Source organism: Mustela nigripes, chromosome 2 (genome assembly GCF_022355385.1).
Source record: "Mustela nigripes isolate SB6536 chromosome 2, MUSNIG.SB6536, whole genome shotgun sequence".
Taxonomy (NCBI): domain Eukaryota; kingdom Metazoa; phylum Chordata; class Mammalia; order Carnivora; family Mustelidae; genus Mustela; species Mustela nigripes.
Genome location: NC_081558.1, coordinates 177,049,411 through 177,068,647, shown reverse-complemented (window position 1 = coordinate 177,068,647; position 19,237 = coordinate 177,049,411). Strand labels below are relative to the sequence as shown.

At 39.7% G+C, this 19,237-nt stretch overlaps 2 protein-coding genes across 3 annotated transcripts in view; one reads left to right on the top strand and one right to left on the bottom strand.

The window, feature by feature from the left end:
- Positions 1–10,395, bottom strand: part of PROS1 (protein S) — a 67,260-nt gene extending 56,865 nt beyond the window's left edge. Inside the window, exon 1 of the mRNA XM_059392131.1 lies at positions 10,176–10,395. Coding sequence (XP_059248114.1) covers positions 10,176–10,251 — 76 coding nt within the window. The 5' untranslated portion in view covers positions 10,252–10,395. The remainder of the gene's footprint in view (positions 1–10,175) is intronic.
- A 5,939-nt stretch (positions 10,396–16,334) lies between these two features.
- ARL13B (ADP ribosylation factor like GTPase 13B) overlaps positions 16,335–19,237 on the top strand; it is a 70,394-nt gene continuing 67,491 nt past the window's right edge. Inside the window, exons 1-2 of one of the 2 annotated variants that reach the window (XM_059392129.1) lie at positions 16,343–16,442; positions 16,545–16,707. In XM_059392129.1, coding sequence (XP_059248112.1) covers positions 16,649–16,707 — 59 coding nt within the window. In that variant the 5' untranslated portion in view covers positions 16,343–16,442; positions 16,545–16,648. Of the gene's footprint in view, positions 16,708–19,237 lie in introns of both variants that reach the window. The other variant, XM_059392130.1, reaches the window with a different exon arrangement.

The following is a 19,237-nucleotide window of genomic DNA, read 5'->3' as shown; positions in this document are numbered from 1 at the left end:
TATCACACAAGTGCAGGAAGTTATATATATTTTACCATTTTGACAAAGATATAAAGGCCATTGTTTTTGAATGTGTCTTTTTAAAGTCCATTCCAAGAAATGAACAAGAGGACTAAAAAGAATTATACTAAAGGCCTAAAACCAGTGGAGCCAGTTCCTATTACTTTACTTACTATAGTAACACTCACAATCTAGATAAATTATCCCTATTTCAGTTCCCCTCAAGACTGGAGGACTCAATTTCCATATTTAGAACAATGTAATATAAATAAAACTCTTAAATGAAATGGTGTTCTCATACTGAAGTTAATAGCACAAGTTATTATATTTATTAAGGGCAAAAAGGTAGGCAAGGTATAAAAAGCATCATAACTCTACTTTCTAGAGACACTATTAAAATGTTATTCATTTTCTTCCAATCTTTTGTGCACAGTATTTTCTTGTCTAAATTACTGAATTCTTGCCCATCCCCTCAAATTATTGTAATTATTTACTTAAATGCATTTCCCAGATATCTGTAAAATAAAATAGGAATATTTAGGTAAAAAGGATTTGCATCACCCAAAAGAAAAAGAGTCAAGACCTACTATTTGTTTTTGCATCACCACAGTGAGTTTTTTTCTTCTAGCATTAACAAAACATTACCGTCAATCAAAGCTTAACAATTTAAGGATAATTTGAGTTTTGCTAATGTCACATATCATCTTGTACTTTCTGAATAACTGACTGGGGTCCTAAAACCCCAATCCCACTCCTGATAAAAATTTCAATGTCTCTCAAGACTTCTACCTCCTTTTGGAGCTGAGGTTCTTATGGTCGCTATTGGCTCTGTTAGCTTTCACTAAACTCTTCACCTCAGCTGTATCTTATGGAACTCTTCTCTTCATTCTTAATCAGCTAGATGTGGAAATCAACCTCTTCTGAAGAAGCCCTGGAGGCAGGTGGCAGGGGGCAGGTACAAAGGGCTATAGTTTACATTAAAGCAACTTTTCCAATTTTAAGTTGAGTCTTAAGAAAAACCAGTTCCTAAAGGTCCACTGTCCACCTCACATATAATAATTTCTTAATGGATGGGGCACTTGGGTGACTCAGGCAGTTAAGCATCTGACTCTTCACTTCAGCTCAGGTCATGATGTCAGGGTAGGGAGATCGAGCCCTGCATCAGGCTCCATGCTGGGTGTAGAGCTTGCTTAAGATTCTCTCTCTCTCTCTCTCTTCCTCTGCCCCTCTCCCTCTTTCCTCCCCTGCACGTGCTCTCTCCTCTCTCTCTCTCTCTCTCTAATAAATAAATAAATAAAAATAAAAATTTTACTGGAGACATTCCTAAAAGGTGTATTGTCTTGCCATATGGCTCAGCTTCTTTTCTCCCTTCTCGGACATCTTCTCCTCTTCCCTCTCCCTGGTTGCCTCCTATTTCCATCCCTGCAATTTGCATTTACTTCTTACAAAGAACCATTTATCGACTTTTTCTCCTATCTCCTAAGACACCAGCATGATTCAAATTTTAAGTGTGCATAGGAATTACCTGGGGTCTTCTTAAAATGATTATTCTAAATCTGTAGGTCTGGCATGGGGCCAGAGATGCTTCATTTCTAATCAGCTCCCAGGCAATACTGCTATTACTAGTTCATGAATCAGTAGTTCATGAACTACTCTTTTTTTTTTTTTTTTAAGATTTCATTTATGTATTTGAGAGAAAGGGAGAGAGAGAGAGAGCTTAGCAGACAGAGATGCAGGCAGATGGAGAGGGGGAAGCAGGCCCTCTGCTGAGCAGAGAGCTGATGTGGGGCTTGATCCCAGGACTCTGGGATCATGACCTGAGCTGAAGGCAGAGGCTTAATCCACTGAGCCACCCAGGTGCCTCATGAACTACTCTTGAATAGCAAAGTTATAGACCATGTTTTCAGGACTTTACTTTCTAAGCCTAAAGCCACTTTTCAAGGTAAAATAATAACAATTCTCACAAAAGGGATAATTTCAGTATAACTGTTACCACATTTTTTTCACCCTACTACATTAACAGCCGGTTCAATGTCATCATACTATGTCCCCAGCTTAGGTCTGTTGGGCATAGTTAATTTTTCCCTCTCTATTTAACTAATATTTAATACAACCTCACACTTTGTAAAATATATTACCAAAGGTAAAATGAGCAATATGTGTTTGTGCTTCTCTTAGACAGAGAAACAATAATCTTAACCCCAGATGAGGAAAATCTGTAGCAGAGACAATGCTGACCAAATATTCCATGTGCTTCCTTGGGTTGGGCTGTTACAATCATAAGCAGAAGTGAGTTGTGTCACTTTTGTGCATAAGCACACCTCCTCCATTGACCTCCTCTCACTGGGGAGATCAATGCACCTGAAGAGGACACCACAGATGAGACCTTGGCTCTGCTGGATCCCTTGATCTTAGCTTTGTGAAAACCTAAGCAGGTCCCTGGACTTGTACCTGGACTAAGAGTTAATAAATTGTATTGAGATGCTAATTTTGTGGCAATTGGTTACACAACAATAGAAAACTAATGTAAAATGTCAACATGCAATTTTGAATCAGGCTGAAAGTAGTAATATTGATGATTTCATTCCATCTTCCAGCTACGGTCACCAGTTTCAGTTCCAACGGTTGGCTTCGTTGGCTAACACCATCCTAGACAAAACTTTGGCACCCACTGAATAACTCTGAAAAGCCAGACATTCCTTGGCATAATATTAGAAAGAATTCACAAGGACTAGGAAACAGATTCTGGCTTGAATCTTTCACATGGTTCCTACCTATTCACTTTCTCACTTATCCATCCTACTCCCCCGTATGCTATACAAGAATATATGTTCATGATTATCATAGAAATCAGTTAGTAAGGAAATCACTGGGCTTTCTAAAAAGCATTTTATTGGCTGTTCTCCCTAGACTGGAAATGCTAATGGCAGGGGCTGCAATGAAACTGGGTTTCTGGTGATCAAATCTTGGAGAAAGAATTAACAGGTAAAGATCTCTCTAGGATGAGATGGGAAAACAACCCATAAAATTCCTCATTGAATTTTTTAACCCCAAAACTCCCTGAGTTAATAAATAGAGGTTGTATAATACAAAGAAATCACCACCTCTCCTTAATTACCAATCTTGAATCAGTTGATGGATCTAGAATTTCTCGAATGAAGGAGAGGAGAGAAACCCTTGAAGAAGCATCCTGTATACAGTGAACTTTTCTTCTTCTTTCTCCCATGAAAATTAACTGCACTGGGTAACTGCACTAAGGTAAGAGATTGCAAAAACCATTAGTGATTATTCGATACTGGCCTCTAGAGAAGAAAAACATCTAAAATCTAATGAACTACTTAGGACTGAGGTCTATGGGTGTCAGTTGATTAAGGGGATTGTGTCCTAAAAGTACCTAACTATAGGTCTAATAAAACTCAAACTCCAAACTGTGAATCCTTCCCCAGGTGTGAACTATTTTCAGCAACAATTTGGTCATGCTGGAATATTCCTGTCCAAATGAGAGATACGTTTTTATATACCTGGGCATTCAACACTGAGATAGAAGGATACATATTGACAGACCCCTTATTGTTGAGGCATATTCTGTTTTTAGGTATTCTACTCTGGTCTATTTATCATATGAGTCTAAAACCTGCCAGATGTAGCAGATGGAAACCAGAATAATAAAATGCTCTCTGGCTAGTTTCAAAGTTTGATTCAAGCAGTCTCTCAGTCAGACTAGGTAGTGAACCATCAGATCCAATTGTGTCAAATACTCCCTAGAACTGCAGGGTACTCTGCCACTATCCAGGGTACCATACCAAGTCCCTGGAGAAGAATTTTAGTAGAGGTCCTTATGATTTGAGAGTAAGTCACATTTCCTTCTGCCAGGGAAGAAACTTCTCCTGGCATTTTTTCAGACTTTAGTGAAAACTGCAAATCTGACCACAGGACACCTGGTGACCCAGTGATTTAAACAGCTCATTGTGAACTGGATGCTACCTTTTCCATCTAGCCAGAAACTTAGCTGGGACAGCAGTTTGGCTGTGACATGCTCCAGTGGTGTGAATAGGATGGAATTCCAGGCACACCTCCGTGGTCTGTGCAGTTACTCCCTCTCCTGCCATGAAGCCTTCCCCCTGCCTTTACAGTCTTATGGGAAAAAGCCTATGACCAGCCTACTGAGGATGAAAGTCAAACTACTAAACACAAAATCTCTAGCTGACAGATACTTCTTTGTGACAGACCAACAGAAGCCGGAGGGAAACCAGCTATGAAGCCACAGCCTGCAATGAACAAATAAAAAAAAAAAAAATGACAGCCTCTCTCAAGGATGACCTTGAGGTGACACAGAATGTTTGGAGAAATGAAAACCTGGGCAGACAGACAAGCAGCATTTCTCACTGTCCACTTTGCTTAGAACGAGATCAGGATCTATTCCGCTTTCTGAATGGTTGGAAATGGTCTGTGTAAATGTACAGAGACCCATAAAGAGCTAGATATCAGGTCTAGAGACAAGGATGTTTGGCAAGAATTGCCCAGAATTGAGACTGTGCTCCAGGGGCTTACTCGCAAGATAGCCCCACATCAGAGAAGTTCTTAATAATAAGAGAGGCTAGAACTGTCCACGTAAGGATTGTCCATTGTGTTTCTTCTCAAGGCAATCTAGTGCAAGGGTCACAAACTCTGAAATCTACAAGTGTCAGATAGGTTCCATAAGTAAGGGAAGAGAATTTGGTGAAAGACGATAGCGGACGTCTGGAATCATGGCAAACTAGAGAGATTCTATTCTATCTTAAGAAGGCAGCTTTGAATCTTACCGTGTTGGAAGGTGCACGCAGTGTTGCCAGATCTTCCTTCATTTGTTTTCCAAGAGAGGTCATAAATCAAACTTTTTAGATGAAATTTCCTGATTTTTAAAATGCCATGAGGGCCAAACACTCAAGTCTCTGGGCACATTTGTTGCCAAGGCTGTCCCTCTCTCTGTCACTTGGTCTACTGTTGCTCGATACTCCTAAAAAAAACCCTGCCCGAGTGGCAAGGATGGATACTGACTCAATTCTTCCTCACTAAGATCCACGAGGCTCTCCCTACTAAAAAACACCATATTTGCCAGCAGAACTGCCATTCCTTTCACTGTTAAGACATTGGACATATTGCAAAATCCATCAGATCCTGGTGGATGATCGATTAGTTAGGGCTCTTTTATCATGTGTGAGCAGCACATTGTACTCAGAGATATTCATTCTGGATTTGAATTTAATTTTTCTTTTGGTACCACTACTGGTAGACTTATTTAATGCCTTATGCTAAGCCACATAACTTTATCTCTAACTAAGGAATTAACTCCACAGTTAAGTAAATAAGTCAATGGGATGATTATTATGGTTTTCTTGGCTCTCACTATGTAATCTAATACCTAAAAGGAGCTAGCCTTAAGGATGATAGACTGACTAATTACTGAAGGCTCTATTCCTGCCTTTTCAGACACAACACTATTTTCCAAAATGTGGTTTAAAAATTGTGGTATGTTTTGGAGGCCTCTCACTATCTCAGTCAGTACAGCATACAACTCTTGATCTCAGGGTCATGAGTTCGAGCCCCACGTTAGGCATAGAGCTTACTTTAGAGAAAGGAGTACTTTTTTTGTACCAGACATCATTAATATATAGTGCTTTCTTTCTCTAAAGCTAAAATACACAGGTCAGAAATAAAGGTAGAAAGGGAAGAAGTACTTGTCATGTTATGATGCTTAGTGAGTGTTATGGATTGAATAGTGTCCTTTATGAAGATGGTAATGTCCTTCATCTTCCAGTACCAGTGAATATGGTCTTATTTGGAAAAAGGAATTTGCAGATGATCAAATTAAGACAAGGTCATAAGGGTGAGCTCTAATCCAATATGACTGATGTCTTCATCAAAAGGGGCAATTTGGAATAGAAACACTCATGTACATAGGGAAGTTGATGTAAAGACATAGGGAAAATGTCATCTACAAGCCAAGAAATTTTTGATGCTACCAGAAGCAAGGAGAGAGGGGTGAAACAGATTCTCCTTCACAGCTCCCAGAAGGACTCAATCCTGCTAACACCTTAATCTCAGACTTCTAGTTTCCAGAACTGTGAGACAATATATTCTATTGTTTAAGCTCCCCAGGTTGTGGTATCTTCTTACAGCAGCATAAGAAACTAATTCAATGACCTATTTTCAATTTTTTTTTTGCTTTTTTCCTTGCAACTGTCTTTTACTCTTCTAGAAATTGGTAAACGGATAAGAAATACATTCACTATGGGACCTAATGTGTTTTCCACCAATTTAGAAGCTGAGACTGCTATGTAGCCATTTCAAGTTCTTTATTCCTGTTGGAAAAAAAATTTTAAAAAGAAGATTATACTGGTATGACAATAACCAAGGCAAAATAGTGTTGCTGCCACATCTAAATCAAGTCTTGGAGAGCTGCTCCTTCAAGATGACTATTATACACAATAGACATTGTAAAAGAAGAGGTGGATACAACCATCCATAGGTAGGACCAAGGCTCAGACTCTTCCTGAATCAGCATGTGGTTCATCTCAGAGGGAAGCCCCCCCACCCAAAAAAAAATCAAACATAAGGGAACTGTGTGAAAGCAAGAGACGCGTGAACTGGAGAGTGAAGAGGAGGTCACAAACGCCAACTCCCGCTCCAAAGGAAGACAGGCCACCCTAAAGTATTTGTATTCTTTTGCTTCTCTTTTTAGTATGATTATTTTTTGGCATTTGAGATGAATTGGTACATTACAATGTATTGTTTCATCCATAAAGCATAGCACATTGACATGAGACTATGAAAGAACTAGAGGAGGCATGGACATCCCTCGATGACAGTAAACTAAGAAATGGTAGCCTTGAGCCTTCCTCTTTGGGTGTGGTGACTGAAATCTATTAAGGAGAAGGTCCTTTCTGCTATACCTTAGTTCTTAGTTATTTGCATTAGATTAAAATATGTGCATTATACTTGAAATATCTCCTAATGGTGTATATGGAAAGAAGGGAATATATGTATGTTGTACAACCAATAATTAGTATGTGTAGACTTCTTCATTTCTGCTTCCTCTGCAGCTTCCATTCCTTTGTGGGATCTGTGCAGATACTTCACCTGATTCTAGGGAGCTGTCAGTCACAGGACTCCAGATACATGTTAAACCAAAAGGACCAGGTTCTCTCTTCTGGGAATTTCAATCATGGGCAGGGATACCCAGGACTAGAAGAGAAGTTAGAACCCAGTCATCTAATAGCAGCTCCTAACACAGTGAGCATGTAATTTCCCATTATACAGATCACTGAAATGCCTAAGTCCCTGGTTTCTGTTGGCCGAGTTATTCAACATGCTATTCAGCAGTCTTCCAATAAATCCACTCAGATTTCTTCCTACTTCTCCCCTCTCCCCCAACTGCCGCCCTTCCTTCCTTAGTTAGCAAGAGTTCATTATTATCCCCTGTAGCAAAAGAATACTGATATATGTACTATCAGGTTTTTTTCTCAAAATATATTGAAAGTTTAAATACAGCTCATTTAGCTATAAAGAGGATATCGAACTTGGTGGACAGAAAAGGTCTATTATGAAGCATTACTCTGTATCCTGTTGTAGAACTGGTAGTAAGAGAATATGGCACAGGATATTGTTGCTATGCCAGAAATCGTCTCTAACGCTTCCTAACCTTAATTAAATCTCTCCATCAGTGCAACGTTTTGAAGTCTGAAATACAGGGAATTTAAAAAAACAAAAACAAAAACAAAAAAAACAAAGATAGATAAAGAATAATTACAGAAGGAAAGAAGAGAGTAGAAAAGAGAAAGCAAATATGAGTCAGTAATGTCAAGGATAGACTGCACCCACTTACCTGTAGAAGTCTGGATAGGACCAAACTAGCACAGCCAGAAAACATGCCCTTTCTCCTATTTCTCCTCACCACAGCCCTTAGTGGCAACTGATGGAATATGTAGACGGTATATATTTTAAATCTCTCTCCCCCTATCTGCCTCTCTTTTATATTTACTAAAAATATAAGAGACAGTAAAAATATCTTTCATATATATAAATGTCTGCAAAGTGACTCTTAATCTTACAAAACAAACTTAGGGTTGCTGGGGGGAGGGGGGTTGGGAGAAGGGGGGGTCGGGTTATGGACATTGGGGAGGGTATGTGCTTTGGTGAGTGCTGATTCACAGACCTGTACCCCTGGGGATAAAAACACATGTTTATAAAAAATAAAAAATTCAAAAAAAAAGTCAGTTAACATCTTTGACCAATTCTTATTATTAAAATGAACTGGAGAGTTTCTACCAACTCTCAAAACTAAAACTGTGATTTGTAAACCTTTCTCTTTAAATAGCAACTATGTTTCCATGGACTAACAAATGAATTATAAATCAAATATTTAGAGTTCTAATTCTATCTCAAATTTAAAATCTTAGGGAGTAAAAACATTCCATCTGTACCTCAGTTTCCTCATCAGTTAACCAGAGATGAGTTTTAATCCAATTAAACTACTCATACTTTTTAAAATAAAGTCAATATAGGGCCAACGATTCTTTATGTCATATATTTGTACTATTAATTTCTCCACTCTATCATAACAAGTGTATTTCATTACATACATTGTTTGGTTACCTGTGTATAATATGCACAGACATATACATCATTTTTAACCGTGTCTAGATTCAGTGAAAATGTAACAATCTGTACAAAAAGAAAGATTTAGCACATTCCTGTCATGACAAGCAATGAGTCTGGAAAGCTACTTTTGTCTCTTTGGTTATCAGGCAAATATTTGAACACTGTAATGAACTATATAAATAATGAATTTGTGCATATGGTCCACGTACAGGCTCAATGATAGTGGTTTAAATAGTAATGCTGCTATTGCAGCTCTTTAATATAAGATCAACAAGTAATTTTTTACCTTTAAATTAGAACTTTAATTAATTTAGTTTTACCTTTAAATTAGAATTTTACTGATCATCCTGATCAGTAACTAATGCAAACTAGTGGAATTTAGTAAATTCCTAGTTATGTCTCCTAAAATTACTATCTTTGAAAAGTTTCCATAAGAGCTTTAGGAAGCGTACAAGTTTCTGCAATTCAGAGTTTATCTCTCCCATACCATTTCCTGAGAATAAAACGTAGCATAAGTAAGCATTTTTAATCAATGACTATCCTTAAACTTCGAACACAAATTCACTGGCAATCAAAATGTACTAAATGCTAAGGGGCGCCTGGGTGGCTCAGTCTGTTAAGTGTCTGCCTTAGGTTCAGGTCATGACCCCAGAGTCCCAGGAAAGAGCCCCATATCAGGATCCTTGCTCAGCAGGGAGTCTGCTTCTCCCTTTCCCACTGCCCCTCCCTGCAGCTTGTGCTCTCTTGCTCTCACTCCCTCTCTAATAAATACATCTTTTAAAAAAATGTACTAAATGCCTTGATATTCCTTATATACTTTTCAGAGAAAACTCAATATCCTGCCTTGAATCCACCCATGGGAACATAAAGAACTGGAAATACAAAGATAAAGTACAGAGAATTCATGCCATGGCCTCAGATCAGTGACAGTGTCAAAAATACTTAGTACAAAATGATCTGCGAAACACAACATTTAGCAGTTTTTTTGATTTCAAGGTTAGAAAATGACATCTGCCTCCTGCTTTGCAAACCAGCAGTGATCCTAAAACAATTGGTTTGTCACTGCTGAGATAAGCAAACCAAGCTCAAAGTCCAGAAATTGCAAAAGGGAGGTAAATTTCAGCAAGGGGTGCTGGCTGGGGACAGCGGCTTGTACCAAGAGAAAACATAATAGGCTGCCTTTTTCTCCCTGTTGTTATACTGGAAAATGCTCATCCTTGCCCTCTGATTGGGAACTTCAGCTGCTGAGGGCAAATGGGTAAGGTGTTGTAATTCCTTCATTGGTATTCCGTGTCCCCCAGGTTCTTGAATCTGTCCAGTAGCGAAGAGCCTAGAGCAGGGCAAATATTGCCCCTGCCCCACGGTTACTGCCCGCTAGATCCACTGACGGCTTCCGTCAGCCCGGAGATGGGTAGGACTTACTGGAAACTTTCTAGCAGGCTGCAGCCCCAGCAAAGAAAATCCTACCGGGAGGGCTCGGGGTTCCGTCGGCGCTGCCGCTGGGGAGAGAAGAGAGCACGCTATTGATTACTCACAGTTTGCCTCGGAGACGGGGAGCACCAGGACGAGGCACGCCAGCAGCACCCCGCAGCACCCACGCAGGACCCTCATTGCGAAGCGGGCGGAGGCGCGGGCGGGGACCCGGACGGTGGCGCGGCGCGGTGGGGACCTGCGAGCCCGGGCGCCACTCAGGGAGGACTGCGGCGCGGCGGCGCCTGCAAGCGAGCGCTCCGGCGGAACAGCGGGAGCCGGGGGCGGGGGGGGGGGGGGGGGGGACCGCCCGCTCCCAGCCCCCAGCCCGAGAGGGGAAGTGATAACGAGGACATTTCCAGGAAGCTTTACGAAGCTGGGGGCAGGGCTCAGGCAGAGTGGTGGAGGCCTAGTCCACACTGTCGAGACATCCTTCCTCGCCCCGAGTTTCGTTCCCTGTCTCTGCACTGTGAACTTTCCCAAGGGGAAGGGGAAGGAGACGTAGTAGCAACCGCCAGGGAGCTGGGGGGGAGAGGCTCAGTGGCCCCGGGCACTTTGAGGACACAGAGGAAGGAGTGTCCAGGCTTAGAAGGAAAAGTGCTGCAGAGACAGAAGGACGTTGGGATGAAGACATTAATCAAACAGAGAAGGGAACAACTCCAGGAAGGCATCAGAGACCAGAGATAATGGAAGCAAATGGGATACTTTGGATCATCCAGTTTTCTTTTGTTCTTGCGTTTATGGTGTTTAAAAAATGTTTTGAGAAAAAAAAAAAAAAGAAGAATATCAAATTCCATCACTTTCAAGCAGCTTGTTTTAATTTTTGGAGTATAACCCCCGCATTTTGTGCTTAGACATATACATTTGAAATCTTATGTAATGTTTAAGGCTGCATCTGGAGCTAAAACGCCTGATTCAAATCTCATTAATTTTATCACTTACTAGTTCTGTAACTTTAAGCAAATTGCTTAACCTCTCTAAGCTTCAGTTGTATCAACTCTAAAATGGGGGATAATAGAGGGTTTTCATAATGTTAATGTAAGGATTTAAGAGATAAGGATTTAAAAGATAACATGTAAAGCAGATACTATGTATGAAATAGTATTACTGAAGGCATATTTACTATTATCACTTCTAGAATTTCTGCCCAAGTGAACCTGTCGATTGATTTCCTAGGTGTGTGTATGAAATTCAAGAGACTGATCATCCTTCAAGGGTCTCTTCTAGCTCTAGCTTTCTGTGGTTCTGTGACCCAGTGAGATGAAAGTTGATATTAGAGTCACTTTTTCTGATAAGAACACTTGTGAGGGAATTATTGACTATATTATTCTTCTCTTTTTGAAATTCTTTTCCTTCTTGCTGTGTCTGACTCTACCATATCAGTCTATTCACCAGTTTATTCCCAGCCCCAAGTGATTTAAATCTGAATATAATTCTAATCTCTGTAGAATTGTTTGGTATGCTAACAATCTTTAGCATTAAACAAAATGAACTTTAAGTACTTTATTCAACTATTAAAATTTAAATGCATTTAAGCTAGGAATCTTTCAAGTTAAGGTTCGGTTTGGGACTCTCCTCATCCTGTGAGGAGGAGTTAAGAGCAGAATATCAATTTTGAAATCTCAAAATTTCACAAGGAGAGAATAGTTCCAAAATCATGAATCGACAACGTTCATAGCCATCTCCAATATCCCCAATATAAAAAAGAATATAAAAAGTTTGAAGAAGGAAACATGTTACCCAAAAGAAAAAGCTTTCTCTCCTAAAATCTTTGGGAGATTAAAATGATTATGTTTTTAGTATCATAAATGTGCATCACAGTGTCAGCAATTTGTCAGTGATGAAAAATTATGTATCCTACCACTACTGTAATGTCAAACTTTGAAAAATCATATTCTGAGATGTTTAATAATAAAATTTAATAATACAGCTTTGGATAAAAATTTTCAGGTTTTTAATTTCTCTCAGAAGTTTACTCTGTAAAGGTGGTATCTGGTTTTAGGTCAATAAATTAATACTTAGTCAATTTCACTTGCCCAAAATTTATTTTCAGTACATTTCTAAATATGTTTGTAAGTTTGTTTTAGAAGGAGTAATTTCCGTTGTTTTTACTTTGAGAATGTTACTTTGTTAAATGTTTGCAAAATGGATCAGAGCAAGGAAAGATTAGAAACCAAGTAACATTTGTAGAAGAGACAGCAAGTGTTGATGAATAAGCAGAGAACAGTGGGAATGTATATTGGTACAACCATTATGGAAAATACTATGGAAGTTCCTCAAGAAATGAAAAATGGAGCTACCATATGATCCAAAATTCCCAGTTCTGGGTACATATCCGAAGGAATCACTATCTTGAAGAGATATCTGCATTCTCATGTTCATTACGGCATTATTCATAATAACCAAGATAAGGAAACCACAAGCTAAGTCTAATCAATGGATGAATGAATAAAGAAAATGTGCGATATAGAGATAGATAGATATGGGTATGTCACATTTATGTATGGCATTTGGGCATTATGCTAAGTGAAATAAGCCAGAGAAAGATAAATACTGCATGGGATGGCTCATATGTAGAATCTTAAAAAAAGAGGCAGGGAGAGAGGTGCGTGGGTGGCTCAGTCTGTTAAGTGTCTGCCTTCAGTCCAGGTCATGATCTCAGGATCCTGGGATTGATCTCCAAGTCAGGCTCTCTGCTCAACAGGGAGCCTGCTTCTTCCTCTCCCTCTGTCCCTTCCCCCAGCTCGTGCTTGTGCTCTCTTTCTCTCAAATAAGTAAAATCTCTCTCTCTCTTTTTGTTAAGGCAAATTCATAGAAACAAAGAATAGATTGGTCATTGCCAGGAGCTGGGAGTAAGGAAATGGTGAGAAGTTAATAAAGGTACATAAACTGCTTTATATACCCTTTCACAGCATGGTGACTATAGTTAATTATGCTATATCATATACTGGAATTTGGTGAGAGGAGATCTTAAGTGTGTTCTCAAAAGAGAAAAGAAAGGTAACAGTGTGAGGTGTTGGATGGATTAACTGACTTGATTGTGTGAATCATGTTTACCATGTATACATATATTAAGTCATCATATTGTCCATTTAAAATATGTTGTCAATTATCTCTCAATAAAGCTGGAAAAGGAAATCAAGTAACATTTAGGAAGATAATAATCCCAGGGGGATTAAATAAGACTCTTAGCTAGAATGACAGCAAGGTTGTTTTTTATCATTCAGAGTAATTTAGATTAGACTATGGTGAAATAGTCATGGAATTACAATGGTTTAAGGTGAGTGTTTATTGCTTACTCCTAGGAAGTTCACTGCAGGACTTTCTGGGCAGACATCTTCATTGTGTTGGCTCAGCATTCCATACTGTTTTGATTTTGTAGTATTTTGAAGTTAACATAGTCTTCCACAATTTCCATTTCACTCATTTCACTGGACAAAGGAAAGTCTCATGACTTCTAGAGGATGGGAAGAACTACCTCGTATGTATGGAAAAGGGAAAGAAAACTGAAAATAGTGTGCAGTGTTTATGTCTATCAAACTACTTAATGTATTGAAAAACTAGTAGTCAACTTAGTTTACTAACTGATCCGACTGTAGTTTGGCACCAGAAATGGTTGTTGAGATATCATTCTCAGATATGAAGTAGAGACGGGGTTGGATATATTTTGGGGGAACAAAAGGGGTATATAGTATAGTTCCAGAAATGCTGAAGGAACATCTACATAGTAAGTATCATTAGGCATAGGAGTAGTAATTGGATTCTCCAAGAGAACATGTTTTTAAAAAGGAATACAGTGGGATAAAGTCAGATCTTGGAAAGTACATATGGGAAACTGAAGGTGGAATGACTAGTGAGATCCAGAATAGTCCACAATTGTGAAAAGCCGAGGGAGGAAAGAGTTTTAGAAGAGTTAACTGTATTAGATGTATTAATTGATGAAAAAGAAAATGAGAACTGATTTAACAATTAGGAGATATAAGTTAATTAAAAAATGTGTTTTGAGTAGATTGATGGGGCAGAACCCCGCTCACAGTAAATTGATAAAAAGAGTGAACAGAAAAAAAAAAAAAAGTGCTTTAGGATTTTAGTGGTAAGCCACTAGTTTAAAAAGTCAGGTTATGAAAGTAAAGAGTCAGCAGAACAGTACAAATCTGGCTCATATCTAAGGAGGAATTGTGGATCTTTTCTGCCTTGCCTTCTCACCCACTATCCACCCTGGAAACTGCAGTCAAAGATCTAGGGGAAAAATGGGGAGCAATATAGTTCAGATGTTGGATTGAAAAGAAATAATCAGACGAACAGGATTTCAGAAAAGTTGAAACATGATGTTTGATAAAGTTGCAGGAAAGTGGTTAACCTTGGAAAAGAAAAGATAGATGTCTTCAGATATTAGAAAATGAGCAGAAACAGGTAACAGTGAGAAAAGAAAATTTGTGAAGGTATGATCTAACTTTCTTCCTTAGCACTGTAGAATTGAAGTATTACTGTGTCTGGACAGGGCAGTCTGGGTAGATTAAGCATCTGGCACTGATGAAGGGAGGATTCGGCTAGGAAAACCAGTACAGGTCATGCACCCTTGAGCAACTGGAAAGAAATTTGAAGCTATCAAATCAGGACAATGAAAACAGTGAACAAGAAAACATTGTCAGGGCAATGAAAACAGTGAACTAGCAATTTAGAAAAAGAGGTAGGAGGCAAGGTGCCATGAATGTTTATTAGACCGGTGACACCAAATTTAAAATTTGCTATCTATTATTTGTTAGAAACTGTACTTAAGCTTTATTTCTTTCACTTCATCATCTTAGCAACCCTGCAAAGTAGGTATTTTTATTCCCATTTTGCAGATGGGATACTTGGGTTCAGAGATGGTGAGCTGTAAGAGATATATATGAGTCGAATTAGGGTTACATGAATGAATAAAGAACAAATAATTTTAAAACTCAATCTGTTGTGGGGCAGTGGGTTACTCAGTCAGTTAAGCGTCTGACTCTTGATTTCAGCTCAGGTCATGATCTCAAAATCCCGGGAAGAGCACTACATAGGGCTCCATGCTCAGCTTGGAGTCTCCTTGAGATTCTCTCTCCCTCTGCTCTGCCTCCCACTCATGCACATGCATACTCTCTCTCATTTCTATAAACAAATAAATAAATATTAAAAAACAACAATAAGAAACTAAACCAAATGTGTTGTAGCAAACCATTATTTTCCCCTGGATACCCTGAGCATCCCAGGGCCCTCTCTCCTTTTACCAAAATTTGAAAAAATATATTTAAGTAGAAATGGAATGGGCACACAGGTCCCTACATATCATGTGTGCATTTTTTCCCCTACAGGAATGCACTTGCCATTTCTCCCCACGCACCCAAATATATATATATATATATATATATATATATATATATGCAGATATTACATATCCTTGTAAATGAACTAAAACATATTAAAAAAACAGCCAGCAGATCACCATCTCCATCTTGCAGAAACCAAATAGTTAGCAATCTAACATTATCTAAAAATCCTAGGAAGAACATATATTAAAATGTTAATACTTGTTATTTTGGGGTGGCGAATGTGAAATTTTATTTTGTTCATCTTATTCATTTTTTAGTGTTTTTCACATTTTCTACAATGAACCTATTATTTCCTTTAGCACCTGGTACTTGATATTCACTCATTTTGCATTCATTTTGTGTATCTCCCCACAATAATTACCATACAATTCAATTTCACATTTTATATAACAAACAGCAGTAAACATAAAGATTAAAAGTCACTGTAATCTGCATTATTAGTTAGCAAATGAGTTTTCCCTTGTTCTTCATTTGTAATAACTGCCCCAGTGTATTGTTTCTGTAGTTGTGCAGCCAGAGTCCGCCAGAGTCCCAGAGGGTCCCCAACCCTGCTTCATAAAACAAAACAAAACACGCACAAGACCTGAGATCTGTGGATCTCAGCTGTGTTTAGGGACAGACGAGGCACAGCACCCTCGACGACTGGCAACACATTTTCTGCGGGTGTGCAGAGAGGCCTTGCCCAAGATCTGTCTGGGATTTTTCAACTCCTCTCTGGACGCTCCGGTTGCCTAGTGACGACAACCCTCCTCCCCGCCCCGCCTCCACAGGGGAAGGGAGCCGGCTCCTTCAGCCACTCAGCTGCCCCCACCCCGGGCGGTCGCACGATGATTGGAGAAGTATGTGGGCGGTGCTTGGGGGCGGGCCTTCCGCGCCTGGGAGGAACGTCAGCACGTCGACGGGGGGGTTTTCTCTGGCCCGGCTCCGCTAACCCTGTTCGGGTCTGTGTATCTGCGCCTTTGGCCGGGCGGTACCTGGGTGAGGAGGCCGTTGTTCGCTCGCGGGTCCCTGGCACGGTTATCAGGGCTTGGTTTGGGGACTAGCCTCTTTGACCTCCCTCCCGACTTCTCCGCCTCACAGGTGCCTGGGAGCGACTGCGGCCCCCCGGGGACTCTGCCCCGGGCGACCAGGGGCCCGTTCTCGCTCGAGGCTCGGATGGGAGGCGGCGGGAGGTACGGCCTGGCATGTTCAGTCTGATGGCCAATTGCTGCAGCTGGTTCAAGCGGTGGCGGGAGCCCGTCAGGTAAGCTGGAGCCGACTGGCTCCGTGCGGTCCTAGGGGGGAGGGACAGCTGCACCCCAAGGGACTGGTTGGGACGCTACCCCTCACCTCCGGGAAGAGTCTCAGGCCGCGGGGGATGTTTTTGTTCCCAATTTGACTTGTCCCCCGAGGAAGAGATAGGAGGATGTAGCTTTTTTGTGTAGTTGCGATTAAGTTCTCAGTGATGCTTACTGTTATTATTTAAATGGGTTCGAACTTCTTAAGAAGTTGTGGATTTTATGCGTGGAATTGGGAACTATCCGTTGTGTATATTTCCTGTGACGCTAATTTAATGGGATTTTTTTTTTTTTTTTTTTAATAGAGAACCATGGGATACAGCTTTCGTAACATCCACACATTCCTTTCAAAAACACACACAGGCCCACGTACACACTCATTCACTCACTGTTTTTGAGGACTTGGGTTTGAAATCTGCCTCCACTGCTTAATAAATTATATGATTTAACCACTTTTGGCCCCACCTTCATCATATGTTAAATGTGGGGTGATAGTATCTATGCCTCAGGAGTGTTGTATTAAATGAGACTAGCTAATGGAGTGTTTTCTTAACTGTAGTGTAGCTTCAGTTTTCATGGGGAATCTAGTTAAGCCTTTAATTAAGAGTCCGCTTCTTAACCTTTCATTTTGTAAAGCTAGATGTATTAAGATTTAGCACCTGCTACTTGATATTCACTCATTTGTTGACAAAATACAATGTGCCAGGCACTTTGCTAGGCAAGAGGCAGTAAAAATGATGCTTTTTAGGCTTAACCTATTTTGTTACTCCTGATAAATAATGTTGACTTTTTAGTAGTTTTACTTTGGAATTAAGCCAAGGGTAAATTTTAACAAAGTTTTGTTTTTCCAGTGATTTGATAAAGGTGTTGTTGTGCAGAGGAATACGGAAGAGATGACATGTCTTTCTCAGTATCCAGCGTTGCATTATGTTGGTAGTTTTATTACTCGTAGTGTTAACTTTGATCACTTGGCTATTGTTGTGTCTGCCAGATTTCTCAATATAGTGTTTTTGAGTCAAACAGATTCATGTCTGAATCCTAGAAATTTTGGCACTTTCCCCCCATGAAGTGTGGGTGATCTTTGTCTTACAGCATTTTGAGAAAGAAAATTTATGCAAGTACTTGATGCTTTGCAGGTAGCACTCAGTAAGTCAGACTTCTGATCTTAGGAGACAAGTGTGTATTGGTCAGTTACACACCCCAATTCATTTTATACTTACCAGTATAGATTCCTTTCCCTTCCTCCCTTCCTATGTTTGTGGAAGAATGGTTCATTTTCAAGGCTAATTCTGGTGGCTGTGTTCTTTAGTCCATTTTTCCCCATTTCTTGGTGAGCTTTAGTTGTTTAGCATTTTGCTAGAGATCACAGAGAAAACTTCTGGGTTACAAGAATAAACCTAACCTTTTATCCCAAAGTTTATTGTTCAGTTTTATCAAAAGTACAAGTTCTCTTTCTCTTTTGTCTTCACAGCTTCACTTCTATTTTTTCTTTAGAATGTAAACAGGCTCAAGCCTCTCTTACCTAAAAAAAACAACCCAAAATGAATGTTTCCTATTGCTGCTGTGGCAAATTACTATTAACATAGTGACCTAAAACAACACAAATGTATTATCCCATGGTTCTGAGCTCAGAAGTCTAAAATGGGTTAGGAGAGTTGCATACCTTCTGGAGTCTCTAAGAGAGAATGTTTTCCTTTGCCTTTTCCAGCAAAAAAAAAAGGGGGGGGGGCTGTTGCCTATAGTCATTGGCTTGTGGCCCCCTTCTTCCATTTTCAAAGCCAATAATGTAACATCTCTCTCCTCTGATCTTTTATCAGGACTTTTCAGAGTCCCTTTTATAAGGATTCTTGAATTTACCTCTGGTCTACCAGGGCACTCCCAAGATAAGCTCCCTATCCAAGATCCTTAACTTAATCTTGTCTGGAAGATTCATTTTGCCATTTAAGGTAACATATTCACAGGTTTCAGTGATGAGATTGTAGACGTATTTGGGAAGCCATTATTCTGTGTCTACCATAATAAGCAACTCTCTGTCTCTGCAGCACTACCTTTCCTCTCAGCCTTCACCCTCGACTAAACAGTTGGCAATAGATTACTGATACTTCACCTTCCTCTCCTCTCATGCATTCCTTAACTTCTGCTTTTGAAGACTTCTGCCCAGACCCTTTAATTCAGTTTTCTCACTATAGCAGATGTTGCCTGGTTAGTAAATCCAGTGGATTCTTTTTAATCTCTTGGCCTCATTTGACACTTAAGATCTCTTTCTTCTTAAAATTGTCTGATTTATTTTTCCTGAATTTAAATTTTTTACCTTTCTGCCTGTTACCTTTTCTAACTCTTTTTGCCAGTTAGCCTTTCATCATCTCACTCTCAAGGCTTCCCCAGGGTTCTGTCTTCAATTCTCTTTTCTTCTGTATATTTTCCCTTTGTGGGCAGTTTCACCACATACAGTGACTTCAGTGGGCACTTAAACATTGACTCTGAAGTCCGTGTTTC